Source organism: Callorhinchus milii, unplaced genomic scaffold, assembly GCF_018977255.1.
Source record: "Callorhinchus milii isolate IMCB2004 unplaced genomic scaffold, IMCB_Cmil_1.0 Scaffold2, whole genome shotgun sequence".
NCBI classification, from domain to species: Eukaryota; Metazoa; Chordata; class Chondrichthyes; order Chimaeriformes; family Callorhinchidae; genus Callorhinchus; species Callorhinchus milii.
In genome coordinates, this window is record NW_024704743.1 from 94,699,031 (window position 1) to 94,717,465 (window position 18,435).

Genomic DNA, 18,435 nt, shown 5'->3' on the forward strand with positions numbered 1-18,435 from the left:
ATCCCAGAAAACAAAAGCAGGTCAGTCAGTTATCACCCCCCACCCCCCCCACCCCACCACTACCCCCACAGAAATGTTAAATACATCTTTCTTTTTCAGACACTGATTGATCTGCTTTGCTTTTCTATAATTTTCAGTTTGGTGACTGCAAAGTTCAAAAGGGATTTATGTTTGGAATTTCTGAACAAAGCTGAATCGAAACAGTGTGGAACAGTGGAAATATAGGACCAGCCAGGAAACTTTAAAAATTGACAAGAGAAGCTAGGGGTAGATCCCAATCCCAATTTGTAGTGTTGTCCGACCCATGTTTGTTTTTGTCGGGCTATTAACGTCAAGTTTGTGTTGTGGGTAAAGAACCGCTCGTATTTGTGTTGTTGAACATGATCAGCCATACTTACATTAAATAGCCACCATTGGCTAGTGGTGGATTAATTAGCCACCATTTCGCGTTTCGCCCACAAAATATACGCTTTACAGCATATTCTGTGAAGCGCTTTGAGATGTCTCAAAGACGTGATGAGACACTATATCAAATGCAAGGATTCTTATTATGGACTGGAGATATTTACCAATGCTAATGCATTCTCTGGTGTCATATTTCAGAAGACATTAGCTTCAGCGTGACAACATGCTATTTTCTGCAAGCCTGTAACTGAGAAGCAAAGAAGTGAAAAGTGGCTCAGACAAAGTGCAAAAATAGAGAAAACCGAGATTTAAACATTGCTGTCATTAGCTCACTACCGAAGTTCACTGTTGGCACATTATTCTAACCAGCATTTCCTGTTCGTTCCTCCCTCCCTCTATCTCTCCTCTGTTGGGAGTGTGCTAAGCTGGGGACAGCAATGTCTTTTTATCTGCTGGAATTGTTGGAGCATGACCATCTCATGAGATGTGGTTTTGGTAGGCACGACTGAAATTATTTGTTTTCCTTCTCTTGCCCTCTCACCCGAGAGATTGTGAACGACTCCACTATCAGACCAGATTAATGAAGGTCAACTGAATATTGAGGAAAACCAAATTTAGTGTCCTTTTGCGCTAGGATCTACAAAATTCATAGTCCCTACACTTTACAACATATCCTGTGAATCGCTTTGAGACATCCTTTTGATGTGAAAAACACTGTATCAAAAGCAAGGATTATTGTTATCTGCATACCTCATCTGTACTTAATAGTGTAAGTGTAGCAATCCCACATTGAGCTGCAAAATTGAAAGCGGCTCTATATACAGACCTCACTGGGACCCTTCCATGAAAATGCTCTGGCAGTGGACAAAATCATGAGGAGCATTGAAGTCTCCCATTGTATTTACTCGTATCAGCAGTTTGGAGGGAGGGAGGAACCAACAGGGGAAATTGGAAGGTTATGCTTACCACATAACTGACCATTCCTCCTTCCCCCTAATATGGATTACAGGTGCACTTCTAAAGTATCTGCATGAAGCCTGACACAGACATGTATATGCACGAGGAATCCTGAGTCTAGACTATCCAGTAATCCTCTAGGTACTGTTTCACTGATCGATTAGGTTTATCAGACAGCATCAATGACTGAGCCTTGGCTTTAGGCCATCTAATTGCTAGTCTAGGACTTTACTGTTGGAAGTACCAAGTCACCCAATTTCCCAGTAGTTTTGTTGCTTCTCAGAGTCATTCATTGAATGTTTCATTGCTTTTGGTTTTCTTAAATGTTTCCCTTATACCTTCTGCTTTCTGTTTTGTATCTTGAAAGATTATTTTATGTTAAGGGAAACTTTTAATGTCTAACAAGATGGACACTGCAGGAAGGGCTCCTTGCTGCTTTTCCCTTATCTCATTTATTACACTGAAACGTTATCTTGCTAAGATTTTACAGACACTTTTTTAATTGTGTATTTTCTATCACAGAAAATATGATTTCTGTAAAATCTAGTTTATTCCTTTTTGCAACTTGATGCAAGGGGAAACTGGATTTAGCATGGAAACAAAATAATTGTTGAATCATACCTTTAGAGTTTTAGGATAACTGAGGTATATTAGTCAATTTAAAACTCTGTGAATTATAGCATAATTTGCAAAAGCACCAGTTGGTTTAATTTATGATTCTATAATTTAAAGTTATAATCGTCAAACTATGGGGTCTGTAATCTGTGATTCCTATTTATAACAATATTTTTGTAATAATAATAATAATAATAATCCTTGCATTTGATATAGCACTTTTCACGTCGGGAGGACGTCCCAAAGCGCTTCACAGAACACACTGTAAAGTGAATTGACTGTATATTTGTGGGCGAACGCGGCAGCCAATTGCGCACAGCAATGTCCCACAAACAGTCGTAGATTGAAAATGACCAATTTTATTATTGTTTTGTTTTTTTGGAGGGATTATTATTAGGCGTGTGGAGTAAGGAAACTTGCCCAAGGTTTCGTCCTGCCTGGAATTGAACTCAGGTCTCTCGCTTGCAAAGCAAGTGCTCTAACCACTGAGCTACAGGACTCCACATTATAATTGTTTATAATGGGATTCTTCCCCGCCCCCCATTTATTTTATTTATAGCAATCAGCACATGATGACACCCAATGTTTGGATAAGTATTGTATTAGTATTAGATAAGTATTATAAGTAGCATCCACAGCAGCTGGGAATCAATGCTGCTAATGTTTTGCTGCAAGATTGTCTCAAAATAATCCTGGGTACTTTTCAAATAAATTGAAAATCCAAGAGCAGTCAGTACACAATCTGAATTATCTGATTGCTTTTTCTTATTTTAAGAAGTGACACAAATCCCATTATAATAGTTAACATTTGCAAGAAACAGAATAATAAGGTTATGATCTACAATCATAATTTCTGTAAAGTACATTCTACAAGGATATAAAAAAAAACTTCTGGTCAGAAATAATATAAGATATATATGTACATAAACATGTATTGTATTTCCCTGGAATGTCTTATTAGTCCTATTAAATGAAAGCCAAAGAGATTTTTGCTGAAGATTTCTGCCTGCATCGTTCTTATTGCTGGTTGGGTTCGATGTTGTTTTCAGTATAGCAGGGTGACAATTAGCAAGAAACGAGATTTGTATTTCCCACACCAAATATTTTATAGAGCTAGGAGTAGCAATTCGTTATTTAATGATACACTATTAAAAAACTTAAGGGAGATTCAGTGGTTTGTGGCAGAACGTTTAAATGTAAGGGTTAAGTTTAAATGTTAGCTTCAAATTGTGTGAAATAAAACCAGATTTATGCTAGTTTCACAAGAGTTAAGTGCACTTTGGTACGTCGCCCAAATCTTTTTGTGTGACCCCAGACCCTGAATAGTCAATGTCTGCAAGTTGGCATCACAGTGACTGTAGGAAGCATCACAGCCAACACCGTCACATCCTTGGTCCAGCATCTATGCACAAGTGCTTCTCAGTAGATGTCACTGGAGAGTGATCGGAAGAAAAATACTGTGAGGGAATATATTTCCATAATGTAATATGCCACCAACTTGCTCAGTGAAAGATGGGCCTATTACTGAAATATCATGCACTTTGTCAAAAGAATGTGATATGGCACAGTTCACAAGCTCACATTTCATAGGGGCAATGGAATATTACGTAATCTATTGCGCAGTTTTTTTCTTTTACAGCATTCAGAAGAGCTGTTTGCTGAGGAATATGCTTCTGTTTCTAATGAGCTGACGGGTATTTGCTGCTTTTAAATATAATACAGTATATTGAAATGTTTCCGTTTGGGAAGAAAGTGCTGCAGACACACTGCTCACTCCACAAGGCAGTAAAGCAGTCCAGAATAGAGCAGCCGTCCAATGCATACTTTTCCTCTCTCTTCCTCTTGCCTACAGATGTTTGTGAGGCTGTTTGTAGATGAAAACTTGGACCGAATGGTCCCCATTTCTAAGCAGCCCAAAGAAAAGATCCAGGCAATCATTGAGTCATGCAGCCGGCAATTCCCTGAATATCAGGAGCGTGCCCGGAAGCGCATACGCACTTACCTCAAGTCCTGCAGGCGGATGAAAAAGAATGGTTTTGAGACGGTGAGTTGGACTGTCCAAATATAACCCATTCCCAGTCTGCACCCAATCCCCATACATAAATTCATCACAAGATTCCCCCCTCTCCCACACTGCCATTCTGATGATTTTTTTTAAGTCTTAATTTTGGTAACATCAGTTCCAAGCACCTTACCTTTCATCCAAACCATGTTTACCTTTCGTCACTGGTGTCTAGGAGATTATTTTATAACTACCTGAATGCTTGTACTAGAGTTCAAAGGCTGATGACTGAAGTTTCTGTACTGTGCTTGTTCCAAATATTCTTCCAAAAGCTGTTCCTTGACACGCATACTTAAATAGAAAATCATTTCCAATGCAATGTGTGATTATGTTTCTAGTTTCTTATTAATACACTGCAGATAACAAACATCTTGTACATAATTTAATAGACTTGCTAAAGACAAAGCCCTGGTGGATTTTGAGAGACCTTAGCCTTAAGGTATCAAGCACTGGATATCTCTTGGGTTTTCTGTCAGTGTATCAGCTGGGGAATGTAGCTTTATAAAATGAAGTTTAATCCCTGCTTATAGGAAAAAAATATAGGAATACATTGTGTAGAATATTGTTGCCAAGGTGAGAAAGCTTATTTGTTAGTGTTGTACAATAAGTAGCAATTTGACCATGTAGAGATAACTTTTGAATTATACTTCCTACAGTATATTGATTTGCCTCAAGTGGTATTAATGTAACTGATTTTTCAACATCAAATAGATTTGTTCTGTTTTACAATGAAAACATTACCACGCTTAAAAGTTATGATGTTATTGTGAGCAGTGTTAGATCAATCAATCAAGGAAAGTTTCCCTTAAACTTTTTCTTTTTAAAAATGCTTTTTTTTTGCTAAATTGAGTATGAACTTAATATTTGTTTGTCGGACATGACTTTACACAAATTGGCTACCGTATTTGACTCCAAATACACACTTATTACACTTTAGAAAAAACTTACCAATGTTTTGACTTTTTAGGCACCAAATTCAAGGATTACAATGAAATGCCATGCTGTTGCTGAATTTTGTGTTGATTGGGTTTAAGGAATTTAGAACATTACGCTTCACAAAAGGCAGTATATAACTGCACGTTGTTGTTGTTGTTGATTTAGAATTCTGTTTTCAAAGATTCGTTTAGCGAAGACCCTTGGGTGGATAAGGATGAGATCAAATTGGCCAAATCCCTTCGTCATCCAAACCTCTTTTGTGATCCTGTGAGAAGGTAGATATAGGAGTGAGCTGCTTTTGCTCAAGAAACATGTTGCACTGGACTGCAACATTTACCTTCTGGTCTGGATATTGATATTCAACTCCATTCTAATGATATTCTTTATTTTGCCTGAGACATTTAAATATTAAGTTAAAGCCTTACCACTGAGATCTGAAAATAGCTGCATCGGAACACATGCCTGTTACGATAAGGCAGGATGTCCCAGCACACAACCACTGGAGACTTCCACTTCCGTGTGCTTGTATCAGAGTTTGGATGTCATTTGACAGCACCTCTCCTCTCTCTCTCTGAATTTAACATTTAAAAAAAAATTATATTAAAACTTTGTTCAGTAACTGAGATGTTTAAAAAGAAATTCCTCATGTTATTGTTTCGGTATTATCTATAGAGACAGAGAAAATAAGAATCTTAAGAATGGTGCCAACAAAATTGGGAAATGCTTGTAATACCAAACTGACTGGAATAGCAATTCTTAACAAAAACTGTTAGTGCACTTCAGAAAACCGATTTTGATAAATTAGGCTTGAGAAGTAATCATTTAAGTTTTCTTAAAATTAAAAATAGTTGAAGCATAAAATCATATAATAGGTATGACGGAAAAAAATGAACATATGTGGACTGCAGATTTGCATGTCAACCCAGGATTTTAGTTCCTATGGTACAAATTGCTTTTATTGGGATATTAATGTTGATGACACTGGGGAGGAAGAATATTGTTACTGGACAAAATTACATTCCGCTAATATTTGGTTTTAAATGCTAGTACTATTTTTTGTATTTATTTATCGTGTCTGTGCATCAGTGTTACAATGCTAAACAGATTGCTTTTAACTCCACACAAATTGCTTTGGTGTATATAGATGTCAGACAGTGCACATGAGATGATTTTTGACTTAAGCATCCCTCAAAACAATATGTTTCTAATTTAGCCATGCTGTAACAAATTTCCGCATTATTCATCCTGGTTTCATGAATCTGTTTTAAGTGAGGCTAGCGATACTGCATAATAAGGGAAGTTGAAATAAGTGACATTGGCAAATCTTAGACAACTTTCAAATGAATCTTCCACTTACTGACTAATATACTGTGGATTTCACCTAACAAAGCAGCATTTTAAATCTGAATTATTTGCATCATTGCCTTTTGAGATTCTACTCCAAGCTGGCTATTAGTCCATTTACCTCTTTTACCACACATTTCCTTCTAGGTTACATGGATAAGCAAACAAGCCAGAAACAGTGTCTGGGTTCAATCGAGGTACTCAATACTGCACAATTGACTGCAGCCAATGTTCCCACTCCTCATCGATATTGCGCAACCTCCTGCCCTATCCCCACTTTTGTGTGATATCAGACATGGGCCTTCCTCCCCCCCACCCCCCCCATTGTTGATTAGCCTGATCTCCCTTAACCCAGAGGCTCCCTCTATTTTGGGAACACCAGTCTGTTCCGTGTCCCCTCTCAACCCACCATCAGTGGAAAGCCCTGCTCTGCAAATCTCCATCTCTGCCTCGCTCCCTCCCTCCTCATCTTTAAAGTCTACCTTAAGATCCTTCTCTTCAACTGCGCTTTTGGTCACTACTCCCCACCTTTCCCTTCCTCAGCTCCTCCAGCTAAGGCTCCCAGTTGATTTGATTTGAGACGTCCTCCCAATGTGAAAGGCACTAATATAAATGTAAACTTGCTGTTGTTATGGGGAGAAATTCTTGGTGGATCAGAGTTTACTCAATTCCCTCTATTTAGTTAAGAGCATGCAGAATTTGACAAATTCTTAAATAAAGTCTTAATTTTTAAACTTTTTCTAAAAATCACATCTTCAAGACTGAGGTGGATAGCTATTTGGTAGGTCAGGCTATTAAGGGATACGGGGCAAAGGCAGGTAATTGGACTTGAGGTACAGTTGAGCCATGATATAGAATGGAGGAACAGGTTAGATTGGCTGAATGGCCTACTCCTGTTTCTATGTTTCTAATTTTTTTAAAAAAACAGCTTAGAAGTTTAGAATTAATTTCAACAATTTTGTGTAATTCTGAACCCATTAAAATGCTGCATAAATAGAGAAAGTCTAGACCCAGATGGAATTTCTTCCCATCAGTGTCAAGGCACACACAAGAAGAAAGAGTTATTGGGCAATATACTTGCCCAGCTAGGAGTCACACCTGGGAAGAGCAGGTAATCCCAGTTTAACCTCTCGTGTAACCTCTATGCATCTGATCTCCAGAGAGTTTTCATGGTGGTATGATTTCACAATGAGGGTTCCATAATGTTTGCTCCTGAATACTGGAGTGTATAACATTTCGATTAGCTTGTAGCAACCCTAACATTTTGTAAATTTCCAATCTTTTATTTGCTTTGAAATAAACTCCTGTTACTTTATAGACAAAGTGCTGATGCAGTGAGATATTCTTTGCTTTTTAACTCTGAATAAGGTGATAGGACAAGTTCTATTGTTAAATCATCTTGTCTGAAAACATTGTCGGCACATCTTTACTTACAGGCAGTAATATAGATATTATGGTAGTCATTGCTTTGCTGTCTGCTACACATAAACTTTTTGTGAGTTTTTGAGCGGTACCTCATGTTGATTAAAATACCGGTTAGGCAATTATTGGGACATGAATCTAAGAACATACAAGCAATGTTGCCACACTCTCAATACAGTTTGAATCTCTGCATTATTGTTACAGCTTCAGTCAAATCATCTGTTCGCATCAGTGATTATGCTACAGGCTTCTTCCAGTCACCAGTAATGGATTTGTGACATTGTATAGTCAATACTGAAGAGGTGATTTGTGTACTTCTGCTGAGAAGAGGGAGGTAGATCCAATTCTTCAATTAGCACAGTGGGAACTAGTAAAGAAAATTGGTGTTCAATTTCCTCATGTCCATAGAATGTGGAGTGAATATCAACCAAGATCATTATCTGAAAGCATGATTCTCTGGTTTGCCTCAATTAAAACCTGTGCCATTCCTTCACACACAGTTGTCAGCAACACATGACATAAAATCTCAAGTTTGACTCCTTCTTAACTTGGTTAGTTTTGCCAAGGCTCTTTTAACAAGGGATTATCTGAATGGATCATTCCATTGAAGCCATGGTTATGGTCTGAAGAGGTGGTTTTTGGTATCTCTACACTACTCTGAACACCAGAGCAGATTAGGTAAAATGAAGCATATTGCAATTTGTAAAACACAATTAAAAGTATATTCAGCAGGCTTGAATAAAGGCTCCATTGTTTGGATTACTGCAGAAGTGCCCTCCTGTGTTTTACACAACTTCAACAGGGTTTCTAATGACCAATAACTTTCATGCATTCAGTGTCCAAATGAGCAAATAAATCATGCCTCTTTAAGATGTGATTGGATTATATTAACATACATAGCTGACTTTAACTCTGCATGCATGTTGATTGCAGAAACCTGAATAAGTACTCGATACCAGCATTGCATAAAAATGGTCCACCATTACAAGTCAGTGGAGTAATTTTAGAAGTTCTGCCTATCTGTCCACATCCTCACTTGAGCATCAATGTCATTGTGCTAATGGAATCTGAAAAGAAGCAATTGTTTATCAAAAATATCTCACCAAGTGACTTGAGACTTCATCTTGTCATTTTGAAGCTTCTGTGTGTTTTTTTTCTTCCAGTTCATCCATGTTGCATTTCCTTCCAACCCTGAATGTCTTACATGTACAGATACATATAATCTCTTCGATGAAATCATGTTTTTTTCTTATAATATCAAGTTCATGCTTTTTCTCTTATATAGCATTTCTCAATTAATCGCCTACAAAATCATCATGTTGAGTATAGTGTTAAAGAACATGATGAATTGCGGAATGGCTAAATGCATTTTATTACTTTGCAGGATGCTTCCATGCACTGTATCGGGAACCAGACTTTTAAGTCTAATAGGCAACGCAGTAACACAGCGGTTGATTTGCAGCAGTAGTACCCAGAAGAAGATACTGGCTGTTGAAATGTGCAAGCTAATGATTAAATCCAGACTGAATTCAGTCCACAGAAAACAAATACTGGAAAAATTAGTTTTTGATGGATTTGCGAGGCAATGACAGATTTGGCCTCTGACCGGTCGTAGTTTTTAATCATTAGGATTTGAATTTTTCTTTCTTTAGTTTGCAGTATATTGAAGCAGGCAGATGTGCTGCTGAACTCAGGTGGATTTGCCCTCCTCTGAACTACCATCATTAAGCATTCTGTGTTTTCCACCCTTCAGAAGCCAAAGCCCAGAATAATTTCTCTTTTGTCTTTATTCCCTCAGTCTCGTCCCATCCCATCGCACCTCACATCTGCAGTAGCGGAAAATATCCTGGCCACAGCGTGTGAGAGTGAGAGCAGGAACGCAGCCAAAAGAATGCGCCTGGATGTGCGGCAACAGCAGCAGGTATTACTATCACTAAAGTCTGAGGTTCTCCACAGTGCCGGATTTACAGCACAAAGGATAAACTGTGGTAACATCTGCCAGTGAATCATTATCAGATTTGTGCTGTCTCCATGTCCTTATGTCGTGCTGATATTTGGACTGAAAAAGACATTAATGGATAGCCCAAAATTATGACACTGGTAACTCCTAATTAAGGGCAGTGAATGGACTGGTCTATCTCTATTATTAGTTATTAATGAGTTTGGGACTTTAATCAATATCAGTTACAAATTTTCAAAAGTTTGTGAAAAAGTAGCCTGAATAGTGAGTTGTTCTCATTGCTGTCTGCGATCGCTACATTTTACAGTGAATCCTAAGAAGCATTTGAGACTGATGTGAAAGGTGCTGGATCAAATACAGGGATTACTATTATATTATTATTTTTCTGAATTGCACACAAGAGGCCAACAATTCCATTCTTGTGGCTTGAATGATCTGACGACCTGAGGTGTGGCTTGAATGCTCAGGTCGTTCATTCATGATTAACAGTATTTTACGGGTGAATTGCAGCAGTCAGTTTTGCTCACAGCAGGGTCTCACAAACAGCCATGGAATGAGTGACACATTTTATTTGGGGGATTTGTTGGCAGGACACCGGCAGAAACTTCCTTCTGTTTTTGAATAGAGCCATGGAATCTTTAACATCTACCTAAACAGGCAGGTTTAATGTTTCATCCTAAGGACGGCACCTCCGACAATGCAGCACACCCCCAGCACTGCATTGGAGTGTGAGTTTATATATGCGTGATTCCAAGACCTGACGTTAGGCTTGAACCCATGGCCTTCTGACTCAGATGAGAGATTGCTACCACTGCACCAGGCTGACACACAATAAAATGATTGAAGGAGGCTCATGTGAAATATACACACGGACTAGGTGGGCTGAATTGCTTGTTACCATGCTATAATGTTCAATGTAATTCTATCTTAAATTTTAAGACAAAATATTTTTACTTGTTAAGAAAAGATGGAATTACAGGTCTAAAGTGAGATTTAGCTGTACCTGGTAGTAATTAAAACTCATTGCTCAGATAACATAAACCAAGCAACGTTCAAGCGTTTTACATTGATCATCTGAAATTACCATCTTGTGCTTCATGTATGTCTGCAGTTTTTCAACAGGTATCATTGATTGCCACGACACTCATTGTAGTTGATTGGTGAAGACTTCCAAAGTAGAGAATTCATAGTTGTGTTAAAATCAATAGAAGATTATTGAGTGTCTACAATTGATGAAATGGGGGACCCTTTCTGCAACAACATTTTGCATTTAAATAGTTGCTTTTACATAAGATAATGCCTTGGAGCACTTCACAGAAACGGTGTCATACACTTAGCACAGAGGGGAAGTGACAATAGCTGCAGTGGGCAAGGTAGGCTTTTTGATGGACTTTTGAAGACAGATAGGGAGGAGACTCAGTATACATTATGAACAGAATAATAGATAACCCAGGAGTGATCACAAAAGTCTGTTGATCTCGTCAAGACATTCCAAAGGCATCTCAAACATCAGGAACAAAGCTGGAATGATTTATGAAGTCACCTGAAGCTAGATTTTAGATTACTGCCTCAGAATGACTCTGTTATCTGTCTGATTTTTATTATCTCCTTACGTTAGGAGCATTACCACTGCAATGCATTGCTCTACAATCTACCTTTTGTACCTTTGTTTCGATGCTGTAGTTTGTGTGCTGATGTATGTTCTCATCTTGGTAAGTCTGATAAAATGAGAGATGTTGTGAGCCACTTTCAATGTTTGAATAATGTGATAGGATAGATGTGTGCACAGAGTATAGCATGGAGATATCTGAAGTAATATGTTTCTGTGATACTTTAAGCAGTATGGCATTGCATCTGAGGTACATTTGATAGCTAACAATCGTCCGAGGATCATATTCACAGTAGGTTATCTAATCATTACTGCAGATTTCTGGAGTAGTTATATTCAATAACAACAACAACAACATGGATTGATATAGAACCCTCCACGCCGGACGGCGTCTCAGAACGCTTTGCAGTTTCGGATCCCGGGACTGAGCCATATTCATATATTGATAACAGAAAAGTTGCACATACAGTAGGTAAACAAACTACCTGTCTTGACCAACAATTCCCAAATAGCATTGGTCATCTATTTCATAGCTGTTTGTAGGCCATTGCTGAATGCAATTGGGCTGCTGCATTCATCTACAAATACACAGTCACTGCATTTTACAGTAAATCCTGTGAATTGCTTTGGGACTTCATCCTAGGGTGAAAGCGCTTTACCAAATTCAAAGATTATTATGATTATTACCACTAGTGAAATTCATAAATAATGCTTTCCCATAAAACAGTTTAAATACCTAGAGTTATCTCATGCACATTGCTTAAAAAAACAACTTTTTTGCTACATCTTGGTACTAGTATTTCCGATTGTAAAATGGAAAACCATCTCTGGAAATGTCATTATTCTGGATTTGTAATGGAAGTTGAAAAATCAAATCCAACAATAACAACAACTTGCATTTATATAGCGCCCTTCATGTGGTCTAGCGTCCCGGAGCGCTTTATAATTTGAGGGAAACCTTTCATTTAATTTACATTACATAAAACAAAAACGGTGGGAAAAAGCACAGTTGGTTTGAAAATATATGTCTTGATTTCAACACAGCGAGGATACAATAAGGTGGAGGATTGTGAGGCGCGGAATATTTGGAGCCTGGGAACAAGAGAGGAATGTTGAAAGGAGTAATTACCATTACAGTATCCATCAAACAAAAAAAAAGAAACATTGAACCATAGAGTGACCAGCATTGGAATAAATTGCACTGAAAATAGACTTGGGAATTTTAGAATAAGTAGCTTTTGGTTTAAAACAGTGTGATAATTAGGATGACCAATTATAATTCAAAATGCTGTGAATGTTACAGTGCAGTAATGCACCATTACCTAAGAAATAGATTTGGAATAGTAAATGCTGTGACCGGTTAGGTTGACCCACAGCAGCTTTGAAACTAATCTGAATCTAATTCTGAAGTCTGGGATACAAAAATCACCCCCTCTAAAATGTCAACGTTTTTGAAAAAAACACGAAAGGTCAAGACAAGACCCAGGCTTCCAGTGTGCAAAGAAAAAGTGCTTGGATTCTGTTCCATTATCGCTAAACTTCAATTAAGGTAAAGGATTCAATCTCATTTAGTAATTCAGGTGCATCCACCTTTAGTTTTTTTATGAAAGTGGAGCTAATGTGGCTATTTGGTCTCAGACGTAGCAATTATGTCCCAAGCACAGTGGCTGACCTGACATTCCCCTCTGAATAGTTGTCATAGCAGCAACCAAAATTGGACGGGTTTGTGTGCACCGGCTGCAGGCGATGAACAAAGCTTTGTCTTAATGTAACGCGAATGTTTGTTGCTGTTATTAAAGCAGTTTGAAGCAAGATACCTAATGTCCTTAGCTACTAATGTTGTTTGATTTGTGATCGTTTTGAAATGCTGCACTTTTGCAGCAGGTTAATTCCAAGGTTTTGTTTACCTTTGAAGATCAAAGGTTTTATTAGTTTGTGTGCAACCAACCTGCTTGTTGCACCAGAGTTTAAAATTATTATTATATATTTTGTTTATTATATCACAAAACTACATTTTATTAAAACTATTATAAGGGCGGGGGTTCAACATTGCGGCATTTGATGTCACTTTAACTGAGGAAAAAGCCATCAAAAAAAGTCAGTAGTGATCATTGCCCTTGAGCTCGACATTCTCTTCCCTCTGTCTCCTCCCCACCACCCCCCCCCCCCCAACCCCACCCAATAGTGCTAACTATTGACTGATTTTTGACTACATCTGTGATCGCATTGTCAATAATAGTAAATAGTAATCCTTGCATTTGATATTGTGCCTTATCACGTCAGTGAGACTTCCCAAAGCACTTCACAGAATATATTGTAAAGTGGATTGACTGTGTATTTTGTAGGAGAAATGCGGCCTACAGTAGCGACCCACAAACAGTTGTGGATTGAGTTTTTTTGTTGTTTGGAGGGATTATTATTCCCGGAAAGCGATCTGCCAATTGGCTAACAACCAGGTTCCTACTTACTGCGAGGTAAACAGAGGCGTGTGTACTGAGGAAACTTGCCTAAGCTTTCGCCCTGCTTGGCAATCAAATATGGGTTCTCTCGCTTGTGAGGCAAGCATGCTAACCACTGTGCCTCGGGTGTCCATATACCGCAGTTTATATCCATAGAATGTGAAAAATGTGTTACCGTAACAGTGCGGAGATAAAATTGTGTTGTTTTTCGCAATGGAGGAATGTTGAGGGAGGCAGCCCTTGAAAGAATCAATGTTCCACACCTTGCAAGCACTTCTCTCGATCACTAAGTAAGGACGGTTACCTGGTAACATAATTGTTGCTGGACAGCTTGCCAGATACAAACAAGATAACAAGGTGCCTCCGAGCAGAAGCAGCAGGGATTTAGAAGAATTGGATTCAAATTCTGCTGCGAAACACATATACTTTTCAAAGGAGGGTGACATTGGGTATCAAAATGAAATCAGTTGCACAAACGTATAACATTTTTAGCCACTGTGTAGATCTGCTCTGTTTTAAATTAAGAGGGACAAAAAAAGGCTTCCTTTTCCATGATCTTTTCATCTTAATCTTGTTCATTACATCGAGTTGGACTATGTAAACTCCTGCTTTGTTTGCCTCCCAACTTCTCCTTAGGCTGCAGATCATCCAGAACTACCCAGTCTTCTCCCGCACCAGGCTCCGTGACCCTATCACCCCAATTCTCACTGACTCCACTGGCTTCCCATCACTCAGAGGATACAGTTCAACAACAACAAGATTACATTTATATAGCTCTTTTCACATCGGGAGGAAAGATCCTGGTCCTCATCTTCAAAGCCCTCCATGGCCTTGCTCCCCCCTACCTCTGCGACCTCCTACCATCCTGGCCGCTCCCTCCGCTCAGCGGCCTCCAGTCTGCTTCACATACCCTGCCTCGCCCGCCCTACAAGTGACGCATGGGCCTTCAGCCACTCTGCCCCCACCCTCTGGAATTCCATCCCGCAGTCCCTCCGCCTCACCCCCTCCCTGGCCTCCTTCAAGACCCATCTCAATACCCTACGCTTCGATCGTGCTTTCGATCACCCTGCTTCCCCCCCTGCCCTCCACCCTCCCCAATCCCGATCCCTAGCTCGGGTCCGAAACACTGACTGTCCAGCATCTTGGGACGTCCTCCCGACGTGAAAGGTGCTATACAAATGTAATTTTGTTGCTGTTGCTTGTTTGCTCCCCTCATTTGATTAGTTAGATCACTGTTTTCATGTCAAGAAAGCGCCTCATGGGATTTACCGTAAAGTGTAGTCCCTGTATTTATAGGCAAACACGGCCACCTATTTACATGCAGCAATGTCCTACAAATAGCCATGAAGTGAATGATCAATTTTTATCTGGCGGATTGTTGGCCAGGACACCGGGAGAAATTCCCATTTTTTTGAATACTGTTATGGAATGTTTAACGTCCACCTCAACAGCTTTGCGACATTGGTTCCTAACTTGTTAAATTCTTGAAAAATTCAGTTCATTTCCATTGTATTGATACATTTCTCGCTTGCAGCCCTTTTTCGTGTTGAGGCTTATAAACTTGCTTACAATTAATCACACCACTTTGGAGGTTGAAAAAAGTGCCCCTGGGGAAAGTTGGAACTTTTTTAGGTGTGCCTCACTGTAAGACAACACGGCTCGGGGGTTGTGGGTGGTAAAGCATGTTTGTCCAAGCATTTAGTGCTGTTTGTGAAATCTGGGATCTGAGGCAATCTTGGGTCAGAGTTCAGGTCCCATGTAACTGAATGATGTACTTGGGTTTATATTGGAGATGCAATTCATGATACAAGTTTCCATCCACATCCTGCTTTTTGTTCATGTTGAGCACGTTATTTGAGATCAGTTTATTTAAGCCCTTTAAGATCTTGAATATTTCAATAAGATCTTCATATTCCCAGCTTCTGTAGCCTCTACTCATAACTCAGCCATCTTAATTTCAGCTATCAATCTTGTTGTCTTTTGCTGTAACCTCTCCAATGCTAAAATATTCTTGCTGGAATACAGTGACCAGAATTCAACCATCCCACAGTTGTGCACCAGGTGCAAGTTAGAGTAATAGGTTGTTATACAAGAACTTTAGTAAGATTTATCTCCCTGCCTCACTTAGCACAAGTAGCAGTATTTCAATTGAGGTACACTTGCACTTTACCAAAGGATCGAAGCCCAGGATTCCATGCCTGCCACTCAAGCCTGACTGCTTTAGTTAGGTGAAGTTTATAAATTCTTTGCTGGATGGTAAAACTTAACCCCGGGTTGGCCAAAGTGTTCTATTTCAAAAACACTAAAAAGCTGAATTTTAAAAGGTCAATTATGAGCAATGTGTAAACCATTTGCAAGCACTGGTGTGTGTATATTTGAAATCACAAGTTAATTAGGTAATTAACAACCAATTATTTTCATTCTATTAACATGTGACATATGATACAGGGGAACCTTGTTATAACACTTTTCGATGTAGCTATTCTTTATCACAAGTGCAGTAAACCTAGTTTCTGGGCCTTACAAGTTGGCTTCTTGTGCAAAATAATGGTCAACTTCCAGGTCATCAGGTTGCCGTTGACATAACTTTTGCTGCACACTACATGCTGCACCTGTACCATGCAGGAAGCACCACTATCATTTTGCCTACATATCCATCCTAACACTAATGTAGTGTACTCAGCTGATCTCACCTTGCAGAGCTTGCAGCCTAATGGTCAATCTAAGCTGCCCTGTGGTGATCACAGTGCGACCAGCACAGCTCTATTCCTCCTCTCAGTGGTATTCTGAGTAAATGGTGCCAGTGTTATGGAGGGAGTGGTTTCATCTGAATAATTGCTATCGCTGTTTGACCGATGAAAAAATGAAAGCCAGTGACACCACAAATAGTATCAAGACACAAATGCTGTTCTAACATCACTGGCTGAAAAAACACAACCATGCAATGTTTCATCTGTCTTCTTGATCATGCGATGCATTTCATCAAAACATTCTTGAAGAGGTTTGAAGTCTGCTTGATGAGGTGATTGGAAACAACAGTAAATTCAATGGGGCAGATTCTGTGTTCTTCTGGTGGTGCACATCAGGCTGTCACCCTTTCTGTTAGTATCAAATAGAGTATCCATAAATAAACAGTAACTACACTAAATATTGGTTGGCCAGACCAATTTGAGGGGGAGGCGGGGGAGATCTGGCCCAGCACGCCAGAATTTTGGCTAAGTGCAATTACAATTTTGGTACCGACATTTACCAGATTTTTTCATTGATGAAACCATGCCAGCAAAAGCCAGTATCAACAGTGTAATTGTTTGAATCCCGCGAACAGAAGATAGCGAGTAAGCTACTTTCTGCTCACAGGATTCAAATTGAGGCAAAGTGGCTATTGCTGAAGGTGAGGAGGGCGGCTTGTGCTAGCCGAGTGGGCTGGAGGGAGTTTACGAGTTTACATGCTTGCAGGCCTGCAAAATATTTTCTGTTTCCAGTCCGGTCTGGCGAAGTCCAAATTCAGGATATCTGGAGTCCGGTAAGATGGGGGTTTACTGTATATATTTAGTTATTTATTTGGCTTAGGTTCAAAAGTGTAATATTGCTGCAGCATTGAGCAGGTTAACTGTGGTGTCCTGGCCAATAATCCTCCAAATTAATTGGTCATTCACCTGCTGATTGTGGGACCTTGCTGTGCATAAATGGCTGCTCCTCTTGCCTACAAAATCAGGCAATACACATGACAGTAATTATTTGTGAAGTACTTTGAGGCATTGCGATGTGATAAGCCATTTAGAAATGAAAGTTCTTTCCATTTTACCATAGGGGGATTATCTCAGTACCCATTGAGACGATTTCATACTGTAAATTACAGTGGGTCATGATTCTCTGGAGCTGGGACAACTTCCTTGATTCTTACTGGCTTCTCAGTGTGTAGTAATAATAATAATCCTTTCATTTGATATAGTGCCCATCACAAAATGTGTCCAAGCACTTCAAAGGATTTACTGTAAAGGATAATGACTATATTTGGAGGTGAAAATAGCAGCCAATTTGCACACAGCAAATGTCTCAAGAACAGCCAATGAATTATAAAGATGCATTTTGTTAATTGTTTTTCACCTGTGCAGAGCGGCTTATGGTGAACATGCTCTTTCTTCTAGAGCCGGCTGGACTTTTAACTGCTTCATTGACATGAAGGCACGAGTCTGTCACGAGCTGACCTCTAACTGGTGATCTTTTAGCTACTTGTTTATAATGTGGAGCCAGCGTCTCCCCTAAATTTAAAGTTTGATTGAAAGCTTTCTACGCAGCGTGTGCTGGTTTGCTTAGAGTATCATCTGTTTGTTCCATCCCAGACAGGATAAACTTTATTCGTCATTAAAAATTCTCACTCCTGACTTTTTTTTGCAGGATGAGCCCATTGCAGTGAGCAAACAGTGGATGAGAGAATCAACCCAGGTCACTTACACAACCCCAGCCGTTTCATACTCTCAGGAGCTAATGTACATTAATGGCAATGCGAGCTACAGTTACCATGGCTACGGAGGGCTGGGTAGTGGGAAGCAGAATCCATCTTCTTTATCAAGTGATGGTACTAACAGCGGTAGGTTCAGTTTGAATATCCCTTCTTGACCGGCAGTAAGATTTTAGACAATTCTGCATTAAGAATTAAAGCAAT

At 39.3% G+C, this 18,435-nt stretch overlaps 1 protein-coding gene across 4 annotated transcripts in view; it reads left to right on the forward strand.

The window, feature by feature from the left end:
• The window catches only part of LOC103175159 (nucleolar protein 4), a 153,737-nt gene that overhangs the window by 132,475 nt on the left and 2,827 nt on the right, over nucleotides 1-18,435 (forward strand). For 3 of the 4 annotated variants that reach the window (XM_007887970.2, XM_007887973.2, XM_007887974.2), the window contains 3 exons: nucleotides 3,830-4,021; nucleotides 9,540-9,662; nucleotides 18,168-18,360. In XM_007887970.2, the coding sequence (XP_007886161.1) occupies nucleotides 3,830-4,021; nucleotides 9,540-9,662; nucleotides 18,168-18,360 (508 nt within the window). The remainder of the gene's footprint in view (nucleotides 1-3,829; nucleotides 4,022-9,539; nucleotides 9,663-18,167; nucleotides 18,361-18,435) is intronic. The other variant, XM_007887971.2, reaches the window with a different exon arrangement.